Genomic DNA, 17,293 nt, shown 5'->3' with positions numbered 1-17,293 from the left:
ACAGACTGAGACCACTTGAGGAGTCCTCAGTCGACATACACAAGGCTTATTATCGTGAGATCCGATCAACAACTGACCGGATGTTCACCTTGCAAATTATTTCATGTACATTTCTGAAGTATGACTTGCAGACTTACCGTCAGTTTATTGATTTGAAGACAGCATACAATTCAGAGAACAGAAATATGCAGATATGGCCGATTACGTCTGAGCATGGTTTTCCAACGAAGCTATTTACGTTGTTACGTGCAACGTTGGATGGCCGGGTTGCTGACAAGGTGGCAACAAGGTAAAAAATTTCACCATGTTTTATGTTTTATCGATATATGATATAAAAAGAAAGCTCTCTGCAAAATTTCAGTAAAAAATCTCTGTTTTCCGATTTCTGACTTATTTTTTTAGTTTACTGACTTTTTCGGTAGTTCCAAAACCCAGTTATTTTTACCGAACAGATTGAGTGTGTAGTGGATATTTCCATTGGATAAACCTTACTTGTACAGGTTCACGGAAAATCAAACAAACGCCGGCCTAGTCATACGACAACCGGAAAAAGGAAAATAATAAAGGGATTTTGGAATCAACTTTCAATGCCATTGTAGATTTGAGTGCATAGCACATTGAACGTGAGATTATGAGGCGGCCTACTTGAAAGATTTGAATGTATGTAGGTCAGTGACATAACTTTATAGATAAGACACGTTACGTCTTGTTAGATTAATCCTTTCTTATCTAAGAACGAACTGTGACATAATCTTAGATCAAAAAGCATAATGTCTAATGTAATTTGTTTTGCAATAATTGTACTTATCTGATTTCTCTCAAGTTGTTTGACGCACAAGCTGAGTTGCAATCTCATGTCTTAAGCCATAAATGATATTATTTAGTCTTTATTACCGTGAACTTTAACACTTAAGATAGATTATTTACCAAAATCACAATTTCGCAATTTGTTTGATCCAATCAATCAAACCGTCCCATCTTAATTACAAATTGCGAAACGCTTCCTGTGTGAATGGAATGCATTTTTGGGGGATTTTTGGCGACCAAAGCTTCCCGTCTTAGCACAATCTTTCGTGGCGTGGCAAGATTCCTGGAAATGGCATCGATTGGTCGTGCTTATCAGTAAGCTTCCTAAATCCTGCGATAAATAATCAGTGCCCGAGGCCTGTGGCTACTGATTCGATATCTCCTGCCGATGGGACATTGAATGAAGGTTTGGACCACTCGTCTAGCTTTGCATCAGTCGCATTCGAAAAGTAGCGCAAACATGAAGCTGCTCGTGGTGATATTAGCTGTGATCAGTAAGTTTAAGGATTGTTTGTGTAGTATACGTCACTGACTCTTAACAAACATTTTGCAGGTCTTGCGGTGGCAGAAGAGCTTGAGCCGGAAGCTCGGTTGATTGGCGGTACCAACGCTGCGTGGGGCCAATTTCCCTCGGCCGTATCGATCAATAACTTCCCCTTCCATCTTCACTGCGGAGGCGTGATTGTAGATCGTCAACATGTCCTCACCTCAGCTCAGTGTGTATTGAATCCCCAGAACCGGCTGATCGATCCCTACTGGTTGACGGTTGTGGCTGGAGATGTTGCCCTGTCCCCGGTTGGATCTCGTCGTCAGACTCGTAAGGTTACCCGAATTTACGTCCATCCGGAGTTCAACGTGTTCACTCGGGAAAATGACGTTGCTGTCCTGCGTCTGGATCGCCCGTATGACCTTCCCTCGAATACGGTAGACATTGCCCGCCGACGAATGCAAGTAACTCCGAATGCCGAAGCGTGCCAGTTTGCCGGCTGGGGAGCATCCACGAATGCTGCTACTGCTCCGGTTAACGTGCTGCAACGATTCCTGCCGATGAACATCAACGACCGTGAGCTCTGCAACGGAGCCGGTATGCATGCGGGCCGCGTGCTGGAATCTATGATCTGTGCGGGTAACACAGCTGCTTCCAACAATGCTGCTCCTTGCAATGGTAATCTGGGAACCGGCCTTTTCTGCAATCGGCAGCTGGTGGGAATCTTGTCGTTTGGAGTGAACTGTGGGGTTGCGAACAATCCACCGGTATTTACTCAGGTTCGTTACTTTAGCCGCTGGATTGATCAGCAGTTCAATCGCACCGAGGGATTGCCGCCAAATTGGACGCCGGGTGTTTTGTAAAGGCTTGAAGCGGGTGTTTGTGTTTGAATAAATTGTAAGAAATGATTATTGGACTTTTTGTTTATTTTATTACGAAATTTACTTTGGTTTTTTGATTGTATTACATACGTTTGTTTTGTGACCAAATTTTATCTTTATCGTTTACCAAAACTATTTGCTTATACAATCCTTTCCCATATCCAACCTTCCAGTGTTTTCTTGTGGAAGTGCAGTAACACGTCGACACTTCCTTCCCGTTCCCAAAATTGACCTGCATTCGAACACATTCGGCGCCGTTTTTGTTTGTTATAATGATAAGAGCAGCCGTGAAGATGCAACTGGTCTCGACTGGCATCTGTTCCCTGTGTAAGTACAGCTGCTCTTGTAATAACGGAGTAGCAACAAACAACTGCGGGTGGTCAGTCATTTTCATGCTCATCATGTTGCGCCTCATTTTTCAAAAGTTCTCAAGACCAAAAACTCATGTGCTCTGCTGTATTCAAATTACATAAAAAGATAAACTTCAAAATTTTAGCCAAAAATATTTAGAGGTGGCACGAGTAAATTTAAGATGAATCTTCAAGTTATAAAAAATGTCCTTCAGTGAAGTATACAGAACTTTGTTATTTTTTAATTAATTTTTAAACTTTTAGCATCATTCTCTTCAAAATTTAATTTATGAAAATTTTGTAGAATGGCAAATTTGTCTAAAATCAAAACTAGTCTTAGTTAAAAGTAGTTTACTCCAAATTTTTACTAAAAAATATCAATTATGTTTGATCATAACTTCATGAATACTAAACTGATTCCGAATCTTTTTACATGCTTTTGAGGTTAATTTAGTTGTTTCAAAACTGTGTGTACAACACATTATACTAAAAAAATAACCTTGTTATTTAACAAAAACTGCACAAAAACATGATTTTTCTAACAAAAAGTGCCAGTTTTTTTTGTCAATTTCTACCAAGTAAGCATTATCCCTGAAGCTGAAATTTTTCTCAGTTTTTAGCCGTAAGAAATGTCTCTGCAACATTTTTTAATAATTTTGTTACAATATTCGGCATGTGTTTAAAAACATGTGCACTATTCAACTCTAAATCAAAACAACTGCATAACCGTCACATTTGACATTATTGACAAATTGGAGTAAATACCGGGGAGAGTCAACAAATTATAAATACTTTCGATCAACTTACTGAAATCTGTGAGATTAGTTCTAGAAAATTCGAAAAAATACCAAGTTGTTTTGTCACATTGGTTATTATAACCGCATAACAGTCACAATGAGATTATAAATGAGCCTTGTAATGTAATAGCAACGAAATTTCTATCAGAATTATTAAGTGTAGAACTAGCCCTCGTGCGTTAAAATACACTCAAATAAAGTTTAAAAAAAAAAAAAAAAATATCAGAATTATTTTCTGACTAATCACCTAGTATGCGATATGAGTTGTACAAAATATTAGCCTCAAATAAGCACTTTTGAGTTCCTGGTAATTTTTAGAAATTTTAGTTTCTTCCCATACTGCCATGAAATGCACACTTGGTATTCCATTTACTCAATGCCTTCTTTTGTCGAATGTTACAAATATGCAGTTATGAGCAGATTGATTCTATAGAAAATTGTTATTTCCGGCAAAAAATATTTAAATAAACGAAATAAATTTGATTTTTTTCATTAGAGAACCATGTTTTTGAGGAGTTTTTGTTGAATAACTAAGTCAGAACCTTTTTTTAGCAAAATGTGTTGAATACACATTTTCAAAACAACTAAATTAGCTTCAATAGTATGTGAAAAAGGTATGGAATCGGTTGGGTATTTATGAAGTTATGGTCAAACAACTTTTAACACATACTCCACACATTTTAGACAAATTTGGTGTTCTACATAGTCTTCAAAAATTTAATTTTGAAGAGATTTTTAGAATTGGTTAGAAAATAAATAAGTTATGGTGACTTCACTGAAGGTATTTTTTTTATAACTTGATAATTTATCTTCAAGACGCTTGTGCCACCTCTAAATCTTAATATTTTTAGCTCAAACTTTGAGGTTTCCCTTCTTGTGATTTGAATTCATAAGAGCACAAGATTTTTGGTTATGAAAACTTATGAAAAATAAGCTGCACCCTAATGCTCAAGCTCTATGTTTTCAACGCTAACTTAGTATGTTTGTTTGTTTTGCGGAGGTTTTTCACACGCTAAGGACGTACCGTAAAACGGGGTAACTTTGATAATGCGGGTAACTTTGATAATGCGAGACTCTCAACATACTAAACGAAATAACAAAGTTCCTGTTAATCTGTTAAGCAAAACGAATGCAAAAGTAAAGAGTATTAGTATGACACTTCGTGTTAAAGCTATTGCCGTTGGAATCAAGTACATTTGAGGATTTATATGCACATATGGAAAATTTATAAGATTTTAGCAATTTTAAAATGCTCTCAAACAATCGGTTCTACGATCACTATTTGATGAAGTCATAATGAATTTGTCACTTATACTTGATAGCCTAGTTATAGTATAACTTGAATTCGGTCTCAAAACTCTTAGCGAATACTATTTTTACAAACTGGGACCATTTTTGTAATCTAAGTCAGAAATTTCCATATAGCGTTAAACGCCTAAAGATATGCAACGCCCTACAAATGTTCTGTAATTCATTCAATTTTGTTCGAGTGATGCTCCATTATCAAAGTTACCCCAAAACAGAAAACCGTCTATCGATTATATGAAAAATTATGTATCCATTAATAATAAAGCTTTTGGAAATCTATCAACTGGAATCGATAGTTAGGATACCAGTACTTGTTTTAAAAATATGAATTAAAATTCTTTGAAACAGCATGCATAAATATTCAAGTTTTCTTCGAAAAAACTATCAAAGTTACCCCGTTTTACGGTATGCCCTGTGAAGGAAGATACCAATTAGTTTGTATGCGCAAATTGCGGGGGCAACCATAAGTCAAACTTTTTGGATTGCCTTTCCCGTAAACGAATCGGTGAGGCTCGTACCAGGCAGATGAACGGCAACTTTTTTGTAGCATGAATTCCCCAAGCAGAATCTCCAACAATTCTCATATTTCATTGAACGATCGCACAGTGCTTCGAATGTATGGGACTTCGGGACAAAAATCACAGCTTCCATTATAGGCGTTTTAGCTCAATGGTGTTTATAGAAATGTTGTCAGGAATTATTAGGGCTACAATTGACATAATTGACCTAATTCATAGTTTCCCAAACTGTGGGACGCGACCCCCAGGGGGGTCGTGAGCTGCTCTCTGGTGGGTCGCAAAAAATCTCAATTTTCGTCTTCCTATTTTTTGTCTCTACATTTCCAAATTCTCCTCGAATTGAAGCAAATGGTTAGAAACTGTTATCATTTATATTTTTCAGCATTTCATCTGGAGTGCCTGACAGTCATTAGGTACTGATGATCAAGACACTTGATGTGGTATTCAAAATTTTCTTGAAAAGATGTTACAAAATTGAAGTTGTGAAAATATTTTGTTAAAACGATCCTTATTTTGCATATAAGAAAAGTTTTGCGTAAATATGGTTTGTTTTGTTTGGTTGTGTATTTACGACACTTTCGTAAATATGGGGATTTTTTCACATCAACGCTATTGTACATGGAGTTTTGATCACAGTTGTGAAAAGTTCTGGGATTCACACTGCAGTTCCAAATCACAGTCAGCAAAGCCAGTGAAACTCACGCCAATCGCTGCCGTCGGCAAAATACCTTGAAAGTAGTCAAACTCCAGTTGGTAATGGCAATTCAAATTTATAGTTGAAAAATGTTCTATTTCCCGCTGCATTTACTGCATTTGTAGCCTTCGATAACCATACTAATTTTGAAAAATCATGCACCCAATAAAGGCTACTTGATGGGGTTTGAAATTTCAAACTACTGTAGTCAGCAACGCCACTTGAGTTTCGTGAAATTTAAGCCTACTTTTATTACCATTCCCAGCCCTGGTTTTAATGGATGTCGAAATTTACTAACTACATTTCTGTGTCAAACTTCAAGAGTATTCACTAACTTGAGCCAAAAAAGAAATTTGAAATATTTGTTCAGAGAATTTTATAACAAATACTGGAAGTTCGGTGTTTTTTAATGATTAGCAGCAAATTTTTTTTCAGCGCAGCATAAATTTGCTGAAGTTTGCTGTAAACTATTGAAAATATCACAAAATTGATAATTATCTAGTTGAGAAATCTTAAAACATTTATTCTTGGTTTCTGAAATTCTATGTAAACTTATTTTATGTTTCCATGCACATTACGGTGGAACATAACATTTCGATGTGAACAATATTAATTGTACGAGAATTAGTGACATTGAAACGGTAGCAACATCAGAGTTTACGATGTAATTTAAACCAGAACGTCGAATTCCAAAACTTCGATTCTCAAAACTACGAAAGAACCAAACGTCTCAATAAAACGTGCATTTGGCACATAATTAATTATTTATTTGTGGAATTTACGTCTAAGCAGTCTTGGAATGATTAAAACGAGTTTTGTTTCAACCCAACGTTTCGACACGGGGATTGTGTCTTCCTCAGGGGAGATTAATTTGTCGTTTTTTGTCTAGTGTTTGGTCTAACGTTAACTGTCCTATGTTTAAATCGTCGTTGGTACATGACTATTCGGAACCACTTTCAATTTACGTATTTCTTGTTTCTAGGCCAATTTCTTCATCTTCTTTAGAGGCATCTTCTATTTGCTGCCAATCTAAAGCCATTGCATTTGCTGCAGATACTGCTACTTCTCGAATCATAAGTTCTTCGTTTTGATCGAAAGGAAGTGGGTTTAAAGTGGCCAAACGCGACAGTGCATCTGCAACGTTACATTCACCAGCAACATGAATAACTTTATAGTCAAACGCTTGTAGGCGCAAAACCCATCGCTCGATGCGTGCACAAGGACGGGATCTGGTAGTAAATAGATATTGCAATGCTTTACAGTCGGTTACCAATTCAAAAGATCTCCCTATAAGGTATCTTTGAAATTTCTCTACAGCCCATACTAGCGCAAGCGCTTCTTTCTCAGTTTGGCAATATCTTGCCTCTGTGTCAGTCAGAGATTTGGACGCGTAGCTTATGACACGTATTTGATCGTTGTCATCATATTGCGCAAGAATAGCCCCAAGTCCAACCGGGCTTGCATCAGTTGTCACCACCGTGCGGTCGTTTAGGTTGAAATACCCTAATTTCCCAGCTATTCTCATTTCTTGCTTAATTTTTTCAAAAGCATTAGTATGTTCTTCAGTCCACTCAAAAGGCACCTTCTTCAAAGTCAACCTACGCAACGGTTCATCAATGGTAGCCAAATTATAAATAAACTTGTTCATATAATTAGCTAGTCCAAGAAAACTCTTAACTTCAGTTTCGTTCTTTGGAATTCGGAAGGTCTGAATGGCATCTGTTTTAGATTTTACTGGAAAAATTCCTTCAGGTGAGACTACATGTCCCAGGAATTCAAGTTCTTGTTCCCTAAAAACGCATTTTTCCCAATTTAATTGAACACCGCGATTCTTGAAACGATTTAAAACCTATTATTAAAAAAAATAATGTATTATTGTTTTCTATTTCAGCAAACTTATATTCAAATGCAATGCAAATAGAATCGCATTTAATAAAATTCCATCAAGTTATACCTCATTGAGTCGTGCATCATGCTCTTCGACGGTTGCACCTTCGACCATGACATCATCAAGATACCAGTATACTCCTTCACAGCCAGTCAATATCTCGTCCATCACTCTTTGGAATGTTTCAGGAGCGGAAACCAAACCAAAAGGCATCCTCTTAAACCGGAACAATCCTTTACTGGTGATGAATGTGGTGATGTCTCGTGAGTTTGGCTCTAGCTCAACTTGAAGGAATGCTTCGCGAATGTCAAGCTTGCTACGAATCATATTCTTGCCCATTCTAGCCAAGTAATCATCCACGACAGGCATGGGATACCGTTCGCGTAATACGGCTTCATTTACTCTACGTAAATCCAAACAAAGTCTCGGTTCGCCATTTGCTTTGCCAACTACTACCATGGGTGACACCCACTGCGTTGTTCCAGTCTTTACCTCAATTATGTCCCTTTGAAGTAGTTGCTCCAGCTTTTTGTTCACAGCAGCTTCAAGAGGAACAGGTACTTTGCGCAGTGGTTGAAATACCGGTTTGATCGATGTATCCATATGAATTTGTACTTGTAATCCGATAATCTTGTTGAACGGCTTCAACTCTTCAACATTGTTGATGTCCAGGCCTACCTTTAGAACACCAAGCTCTTTTGAAGTTGTATCACCTAGCAAGCACTGCTGGCCACCATCCACAACAATGAATTCAGCAACCACATGTCGTTCGTTAATTCGCACTTCAGCCGTGAATGAACCAACAACCTATATAAAACATAAATGTATTGATTATAGAAATAGTACAATCATATCTAATCCTAATTTTGAAGTTTACCTTTAATGGTACATTACTACCATATGCTTTCAATACCCGATCGCAACCCTTCGTAGATGACTGTACCGCGATGTTGCAAGTCTTCATTTTTTCCCACGCATTCTTAGTGATCAAATTGCATTCTGACCCAGAATCAATGATCACTTTCCATTTAATTCCTCCAATGTGGCACTCAATCATGTTCGTTTCGTTACCCGTGTAAAAAGCATAGTATGTTTTCGATGGAGTCTGTTCATCCTTCTTGGAATCTTTACCTGGTAACATCAACTCAGTCTCGCTGTCAACGGTCTCAATGGCTCGAACCTTTTTCGCTGTTATATTGTCATTCAGTTTCTGTGCTGGTCGTTTCGAGAATCCACGGCATACTGATTCGAAATGGCCAATACGTTTACATCGTCTGCATGTTTTATTCCGGGCAGGGCAATTATGAGATTTCGAAAAATGCCCTGTGTTTCCACACCGATAACACGACAGTTGGCCATTTGTATCGGGTTTATCCTCAACCTTTTTGCTTTCGGTCACTTTAAAAATCTTTTCTTGCGTATTTGCGGTAACGTTACTCAGACTCTTCACCTGCTCATCTACGCATTCAAACATCGCCCCAAGGGCTTCGATCTCAGCCAAAGAATGGTCTTCTTTCAATATACGACGACGTAACTCATTCGACGTACATCCTTGGACTATTACATCTATCAAAGTAATCTCGGTCAGAATCTTGGAGATTTCTGTTGAGTACTTGTCAAAGCCACAATCCGCAGACTGCTGCTTCAAGCGCATTACAAATTGAGCGAAACGTTCATCTTTCATTTGTTTCATCTCACGAAGACGATGTCTTTCTAAAGTATGTTGACGAGCTGGTTGAAAATACTCGTTCAATTTTTCAATCGCAACGTCGTACCACGTTTCCTTTACGGCTACCAACGGAATTTTATCCGTGTCAGCAAGATGCTCAAACACCCTCTGGAGTTGTGGTCCACCAAGAAATAAAAGTTTTGCTCGTTTTATTCTTTGGTCAAAAATGGAATGCGCTTCGAAATAACATTCAAGCGCGTTTCTCCACGACCTCCACTCTCGGCTTAGCTTCGATCTCTCTATTTGTTCACAACGGAACGGGGGCAATGGTCTCATTTCAAATTCCATCGCTGCAATATATGTTTATTATTATTATTTATTATTTTTTTTATTATATTATTCGCTTAACGTTGACATGAGCTTACATAGAGTTCAATTAATTTGTAATTTTTAAAAACGTCATCCATTCTTAAAAAAAATCAAAGTAGTCATCGACTCGTGTGCACTTGTGCTTGTCTCCATAGCAACTCTTTTTTTTTTCGAACATTCTGGATGACACTTACAATGTTGAGTAAGATTTTTTTTTTCACTATTTCAAAAACGATCGTCCTGTATATTCGTCAAATTCAGAAAATTTCAAGATATTCATAATCATTTAGTGGACTCTCCCAGTCCAGGAATTGCCAACTAGCAGCAAATTTGTCAACTTCAGTGGACCCTCCCGGCCCGTTTTTTTTTTTTTTTTTTACTTACAGTAACCTGATAGTGGACTCTCCCAGCCCGGGAACTGCCAGAAGACAGTTTTTTTTTTTTTATAAACTTCAGTGGACCCTCCCGATCCGAGTTTTACTGGTTCTTTCACATAAAACTCCGCATTTAAGCATCTTCTCAAAGTGAACTCTCCCAGTTCTGGCATTATTTTCAGTTTTTTTTTTTTTTTTTTTTTTTACTATGTAAGCTCACGTTTTTTCGTTATTGTGGTAATGAAATCTTACCGGAGTTCATCCTCGTCGCCAGGTTGTAGGGTCGTATCCGGAGCGGAACAGCAGAAATACGGAGAAACAGAATCGGCCGACGAATTGGTCAAATAAATTGAATCACCACCTTCACTGCACTCAAACACGTCTTTATTACACAACGGTTTTTTCTCGAATCCCTCTTACACATTTAACAGCCTACTATGCTATTTTCTTCACGTTGCCCCTAGCAACGGTCGAGAGCGTAATTACACTGGAACAAAACATCTACCTATTCTTATGATTATATAATCAAGTTCCTACAAAATACTAGGCACACCCGATTCCCACATTTGGCGGTCTGTTTCAACCACCTTATATGGTATATCTAGGTTTAGGGTTCTTTCCATCCAGTCTTCGTTCATGACTACTAATGGATTAATTTGAAAATCTTTCAGTATACTTAGATGTCCGGAAAGATTTCCTTCAAGAAAGATATTCGTTCTTCGCAGTCTTAGTGCATTCTTTTCAGCTTCCATTTGCACGTGTTGATGTAGTGGAAGCTTATACAGAACTGCCTCTAAGGCCTTTGATGGCGTACTACGCATTGCTCCTGTCATAGCCATGCAGGCCAAACGTTGCAATTTTTCTAGCTTTTTTTGGGCTGTGCTTTGCTTTGTTTTAGGCCACCATACTAGTACGGCATAAACTACCCTGGGCCTTACAATAACCGTATAGATCCAATGAATCATTTTAGGTTTGAGACCCCATTTTTTACCAAAAGTATTCTTACTCACCCACAGGGCAATAGTGGCTTTGCTTATTACCTGCTCTAAGTGCAAGTTCCAATTAAGTTTATCATCTAGAATAACTCCTAGATATTTTACACTGGATGCATATTGGACAATACATCCCTCAATTGTTATATTTTTAAAAGTTACTTTCCGTCTGCGAGTGAACGGTACCAAAACGGTTTTCGATGGGTTTATATTCAACCCTTCGTTTTGACACCACCGCTAAATGCAGTTTAGTGCAGACTGCATTAAATCTGTGATGGTATGTTCAAACTTTCCACGAACTATTATGGCCACATCATCAGCAAAACCGATAACTTCGAAGCCTTGTTCTGTCAATTGATTAAGAATATCATCAACAACAAGCGACCATAATAAAGGCGACAATACACCTCCTTGAGGACATCCCTTAGTGGTCTTTATTGTTATAGATGATACTCCAAATTCAGCAGATTCTTCTTCTTTCTGGCGTTACGTCCCCACTGGGACAGAGCCTGCTTCTCAGCTTAGTGTTCTTATGAGCACTTCCACAGTTATTAACTGAGAGCTTACTGTGCCAATGACCATTTTTGCATGCGTATATCGTGTGGCAGGTACGAAGATACTCTATGCCCTGGGAAGTCGAGAAAATTTCCAACCCGAAAAGATCCTCGACCGGTGGGATTCGAACCCACGACCCTCAGCTTGGTCTTGCTGAATAGCTGCGCGTTTACCGCTACGGCTATCTGGGCCCCATTCAGCAGATACTTCTCTATTTTTCAGCATTTCCATAATCCAAGCTATAATGCCAGGATCGAAATGCCAGTTTTCCATTGACTTTTTTATTGAACTGAATGTCGCATTATCAAAAGCACCTTCTACATCAAGAAATGCTACAAGAGCTATTTCTTTTCTATCGAGAGTACTTTCTATTTTTGTAACCAAATTATGTAGAGCAGTGACTGTAGATTTGTTAGTTTGATATGCATACTGATACCTGTTAAGAGGAATCTTTTGTAGGTATTCTGTTTAAATATATTCATCTATTATCTTTTCCATGATTTTAAGCATAGTAGATGTTAGACTTATTAGCTTAGCTTAGCTTAGCTTAGCTTAGACTGACTACACATATCAATGGTTGCTATTCCGTGATTGACCGAAGTCAGTGAAAATGCTCAAAGAATCAACTAGAAGTTCAGCTTGGATTGGCCATAATCTTCTTCAGTGTGCATAATTCAGTGCCTCTATTTATACAAGGTCAATAACAGCGCCGGCCACGTCCTTGCAGTCAGGTGGGATTGAGGGAAGGAATGTTAGTGTGTAACCTTTGCTATTTGGAGACCGTGTTTGCCTCTGCATCTCCACAAAGGTTACTGGGAGGGATGTTTGTTAATGGGGAGGATCGTTGGGTCAAAGGATTCACTTTGATAAGCGATTAGACCATGATAGACAATAGGGGGATTCACTTAACTGCGTAATTCTTTGCGTATTTCGTGCTAAACTGAATATTTAAATCTTTCACAGAAATGTGTTAATTGTGCATGAAACATTTCAACTTGTTGGAGTTTGACAGTCTAACAATCCAAGAATGCGTTTGTTATTGTCGTTTGTCATCATTGAAAAAACAATCACCGTTCCATTTACGAAAACGGGAATTCAAGAAAAGTTAACAAATAGTCATATTTGTTTATGTCAATATCTTGACTATATTGTATGTCGAGGCATATGAGACGCCTGGACCTATAATTGTTGTTGGTTTATCCAATAGTTTCGCAGGAAATTACCAGAGAGCGATCAGCGCTTGAACTGATGCCGGTGGGAGCTCTACCAAGAATAAGTAGTGAGAAGTTTCATCCATTTTTCCATTACAGGCAAGATGTACTGCTCATTTTGAATTACCTATCAAGCTACCATCCAATATAAATGATACCAATATGCCGTGCCTAAGTTTCTGTATGCGCGGTAATAAAGTCCAATGGTAAATTCCTAACCCAGTTGGAAGATCGTTTCACATCAGGTGGTTTCAGTGGGTTATAAAGAATTTTACACAATGTATGGCATGCTAAATTTTATTTTTTCTAATTCCCTCGTCACGTATGAGTCCTCCGAAATTTTCGTCACACATGACTTGACCTCCTCCTCCTCCACTTGGAGTGTGATATAATTTGTGCATGACTCCTAACCAACCCACACAATTTATTCCTGATACTCTTCATTTATCTAATATTAAACAAAGTTTTTGATTTTCGGTAATGGTCAAGGAACGAGGCACGTTGTTATACAGTCTTTAAACTAGACCAACCAATATTCAAAAATATAGTGAGTTCTTACAAAAACAATCTACGAAATGTCTGATGTTTGTGATAGGCTGTGATGGGTAACTAGATTATAAGCCTCTGATCTGTCAATGCTCTGGGTCAGAACAGCAATATTTCATTTGAAATAATTCATCAATCTATTACGCAAATACTCAGTTTACGCAGCTTTAAGTGAATACCCCTAATGATTTGTGAGATATATACATGCTTATACGTAAATATAATTGTTCATATAATTTCTATGTAGAGGAAAATTATGCCGACACTTGAGGTGACGAACCATTTAAAGTTTGTTGAACAAATACCTAAATGTAACATTCCTACAGCTGTCAGTACGAAAGCATGTGTTATTATATTTTACTCATTTGAAAAGAAACAAAAGACTCAATTGGTTGGGACATTAGACTGATGCAAATTTTTAAGTTTCTGCTCCCCTATGCTTAAACGATGTCAATCATGATAAAAATCATTCACCCAAAATTTGAAGTAATTTGGAAGAAATCTGGATGTACACACGCCATTTGAAGTTTATATGGAAATTACTATGGAATAGTCAAACCTTTTGTGTTCAATCCTCTAGCTGCTGGTAATAATAAATTCTGGAAAAGTTAATATACTCTTCTCATGTGAAATCCTTCCAGCTACAACTTTGTCGAAGACCACATTTCGATTGGACGTAAGGATAATTTGCTATTATTGATAACAAAGTCTAAACCATGCTGAGATGATCATTTAATGACTTTCAGAGCAACACTGCTTTTTTGCTGTAGAACATAGTAGCCTGGATTACTTTGATCTATTCTACCCGCCAGGAGCACCACTGTTGCCTGCCGAGCAGCTGGTTAAGCATGCAAAATGCAAACCCACTTTATGATTATGAATAGCATTTTTTTCTCACGTCCAATCGAAATGTGGTCTTCGGCAAAGTTGTAGCTGAAAGGCTTTCACATGAGTAGAGTTTGTTCACCTTTCCATAAAATATTATAACGAAAAGATAAAGGGCTGAACACAAAAGGTTGGCATTTTCCATAGTAATCTTCATATAAACTTCAAACGGCGTGTGCACAATCAAACCTCTTCCGAATCACTTCAAACTTTGGGAGGATGCTATTTACCATAATAAAAATCGTTTAAGCATAGGGGAGCCAAAATTTCAAAATTTGCATCACTCTATTGGGACATCATAGAACACTCTTATTCTTATGCCGACACTTACAGTGGCGAACCTTTCTTAGGAAGGTGGACCCACAGGCTCATTCCTAACGTGTCGGTGTGGACGACCAGAAAACATGGAGAAGTTAACTTCTTCCTGACCCAGTTTCTGTCAGGCCATGGATGCTTCCGGAAATATCTGCACAGATTCGGACACGCAGAATCTCCACATTGTCCGGCCTGTCCAAATATCGAGGAGACACCGGAGCACGTTATATTCGACTGCCCTCGATTCACGGATATACGAAGCGAGTTGATGCCAGAAACCGCAAACGTCCTAAATCCGGACAACATCGTGCAGAACATGTGCCAGCATGAAAGCACCTGGAATGCGGTTAACAGGGGAATAACGGCGATTATGTCGTTGCTGCAAAGAAGATGGCGTGAAGACCAGAGAGCTCCGGGTCGCGATCGGAGTAGGCTAGATCCTCCGTCGGGGACTAGACCGAGTAGAGCGGGCGTAGCGTAGTATCGGTTAATAGTCGTTCGGGCGCCTGCAAACCGGAAGCCATCCTCCAACCGGAATTGCAGAACCGACCCTGGCACTTGGCCAACCAACGTCGAGTCGGAGTAGGCTGAGTCCACCGCCGGGGTCCAGCTGAGTAATTCGCGAAATAGCACCGGCAAATGGTCGTCGGGGCGCCTGTGAACCGGAAGTTTCCCTCCACCGGAATCGCAGGACCGACCTCGGCATCTGCCCGGATAGCATCGGTTCGGGAGATCTTCCGCCGCCGGGGAAATCTTCGTCGGAGTAAGATAGATCCACCGCCGGGGACTACTCTGAGTAGTACGTAGCGTATCACCGGCTTGAGTCGTCGGAGCGCCAGTGCACCGGAAGCCATCCACCAACCGGAATCGCTGGACCGACTTCGGCACTCCACCGGCCAGTATCGAATCATGAAGAAGCGCGTAGCCGGAGTAGGCTAGCTCCACCGTCGGGGACTAAGCCGAGTAGCATCGACAGTTTTGGGTCGTCTGGGCGCCAGTGAACCGGAAGTCATCCTCCAACCGGAATCGCTGGACCGACCTCGGCATCCAACTGGTCAACAAGGAGAGCTCGAACAGCAGCAGCGGAGAACAACGAGTCGTCGTAGAGCAACGAAGTGCACATGAGCGTCCAGTAGAAGATCAACAGAGCTCTGACGCGAGGCCAGCTCAAGGGAAGTATGCGTCGTCGCACAGAAAGCTGCCCAAAGTCCCGGCGAGATGTTCAACCGCCAATTGGGCAAAACGCTCCAACAGCGAACTAGCAGAACAGTTAGAGGCTGAGATTGAAGAAGTGCATGAGCACAGAAGTGCATGAGCACAGCCCTCCCCCGATGAAGTTGCCTGATGTAGTTCCGGGGGGGGATCGAGGCACAGGAGCAGTAGGGAAAGTTTTTTAGTGGTTAAGCACGCCTAACGTGAGTCCCACACCGTGCCAACACACAACAGGCCTGGCTTTTGAAGCTTGTTTGTACCCTACTATAAAAAAAAAACAGTGGCGAACCATCCAAAGTTTGTTGAATAAAGTGAACATTTCGCAAGTCTACACTTGTAGTGTCGAATCATTCAAAGTTTTTTTAATTACAAAAATAAAGGTATAAAAGGGGTGTTCTGAAAAAAAAAATGTTAAACATAAATAAATCATGAATCAGAGTTTGTGTCGACACTCACAGTGACGAACCATCCATAGTTTGTTGAAACATCATATTTACATCCCACCATTGTAACGATTAAATGTGCAGTCATACATATTTTATAGATTAGAAATAGTAGCATGAAACGAGCTCACCAATTGATCCGTTATCCTTGACTGAGCAGCCACAATCCACTTTCAGCTTCACTCGTTTGCTCGGCTAGCACTCAGAAAAAAAAAATAGGCGCGCGACCCGAAAAAAAAACATGGACGACAGCTCGGGCTTTCTTCACGCACTGCCCAGGAGCAAGCGTCAAGGTCGTCGAAAGATCAAAAAGAACGAACCGATCGCGGCACTTTTTAACTTACTCCAACCGAACTCCCCGATCACGCCACTTTTTCACTTACGAGATCGACGCGCGACATGTTTGACCCTGCCCTCGTCGCTCGCTCCGGCAAAAGCAACCGTCAAGGTCGAAAGATCAAACAGAACTCTACCCAGCAAGACGCTCCAAAACAGGGGAAAAACAAAAATTCTCCGGCAACGAAAACGCGCGAATCCGTCAGCAAAATCAATCGGACGACGCAAAACCGAACTGTCCTGCTTGGGCTTCACAAAGCACTCTATGTGCAAATTAGCGGGGTACAGATTAAAAAGTGTTCAGATTAAATGTGGTCAAACCAACTTAGTAGATGTTAGACTTATTGGCCAAAAAGATTTTGAATTTGTTTTGTCTCTTTTTCCTACTTTAGGAATGAAGACAACTCGTACTTGGGTCCATATTTTTGGTACATGGCCTAACATTAAACTTGCTTTGAAAATATTTGTTATAGAATCCAGCAGTATTTCCCCACCCTTCTGAAGCAGTGCAGGAAATATACCGTCCATTCCCGGAGATTTAAATGGTTCGAAAGAGTTCATCGCCCATTCAACTTTAGATTTTGTGAAAATGGTATCAGGTATAAGCGAATTATATCTTATAGTCCCGGTCGGCCCATAATTATCTTTAACGTTTA

General features: G+C 39.5%; 1 protein-coding gene across 1 annotated transcript; it reads left to right on the top strand.

Annotated features, from left to right (window-relative positions):
* The first annotated feature begins 1,162 nt into the window (after window positions 1–1,162).
* LOC5567926 (transmembrane protease serine 11D) lies at window positions 1,163–2,199 on the top strand. The gene is made up of 2 exons (XM_001651900.2): window positions 1,163–1,301; window positions 1,361–2,199. The coding sequence occupies exons 1-2, from the start codon at window positions 1,208–1,210 to the stop codon at window positions 2,155–2,157; spliced, it is 891 nt and encodes a 296-aa protein (XP_001651950.1). The 5' UTR covers window positions 1,163–1,207; the 3' UTR covers window positions 2,158–2,199.
* Window positions 2,200–17,293: the final 15,094 nt, after the last annotated feature.

Source organism: Aedes aegypti, chromosome 1 (genome assembly GCF_002204515.2).
Source record: "Aedes aegypti strain LVP_AGWG chromosome 1, AaegL5.0 Primary Assembly, whole genome shotgun sequence".
NCBI classification, from domain to species: domain Eukaryota; kingdom Metazoa; phylum Arthropoda; class Insecta; order Diptera; family Culicidae; genus Aedes; species Aedes aegypti.
The sequence above is the reverse complement of the archived record's forward strand: the minus strand, read 5'-3'. Positions and strand labels throughout refer to the sequence as shown.

Bases quoted from the DNA above. Each gene is read 5' to 3' on its own strand.
- LOC5567926 (XM_001651900.2), top strand. From the start codon at position 1,208: ATGAAGGTTTGGACCACTCGTCTAGCTTTGCATCAGTCGCATTCGAAA. The intron at 1,302-1,360 runs GTAAGTTTAAGG...AACATTTTGCAG, and splicing joins GGTGATATTAGCTGTGATCA to GTCTTGCGGTGGCAGAAGAG.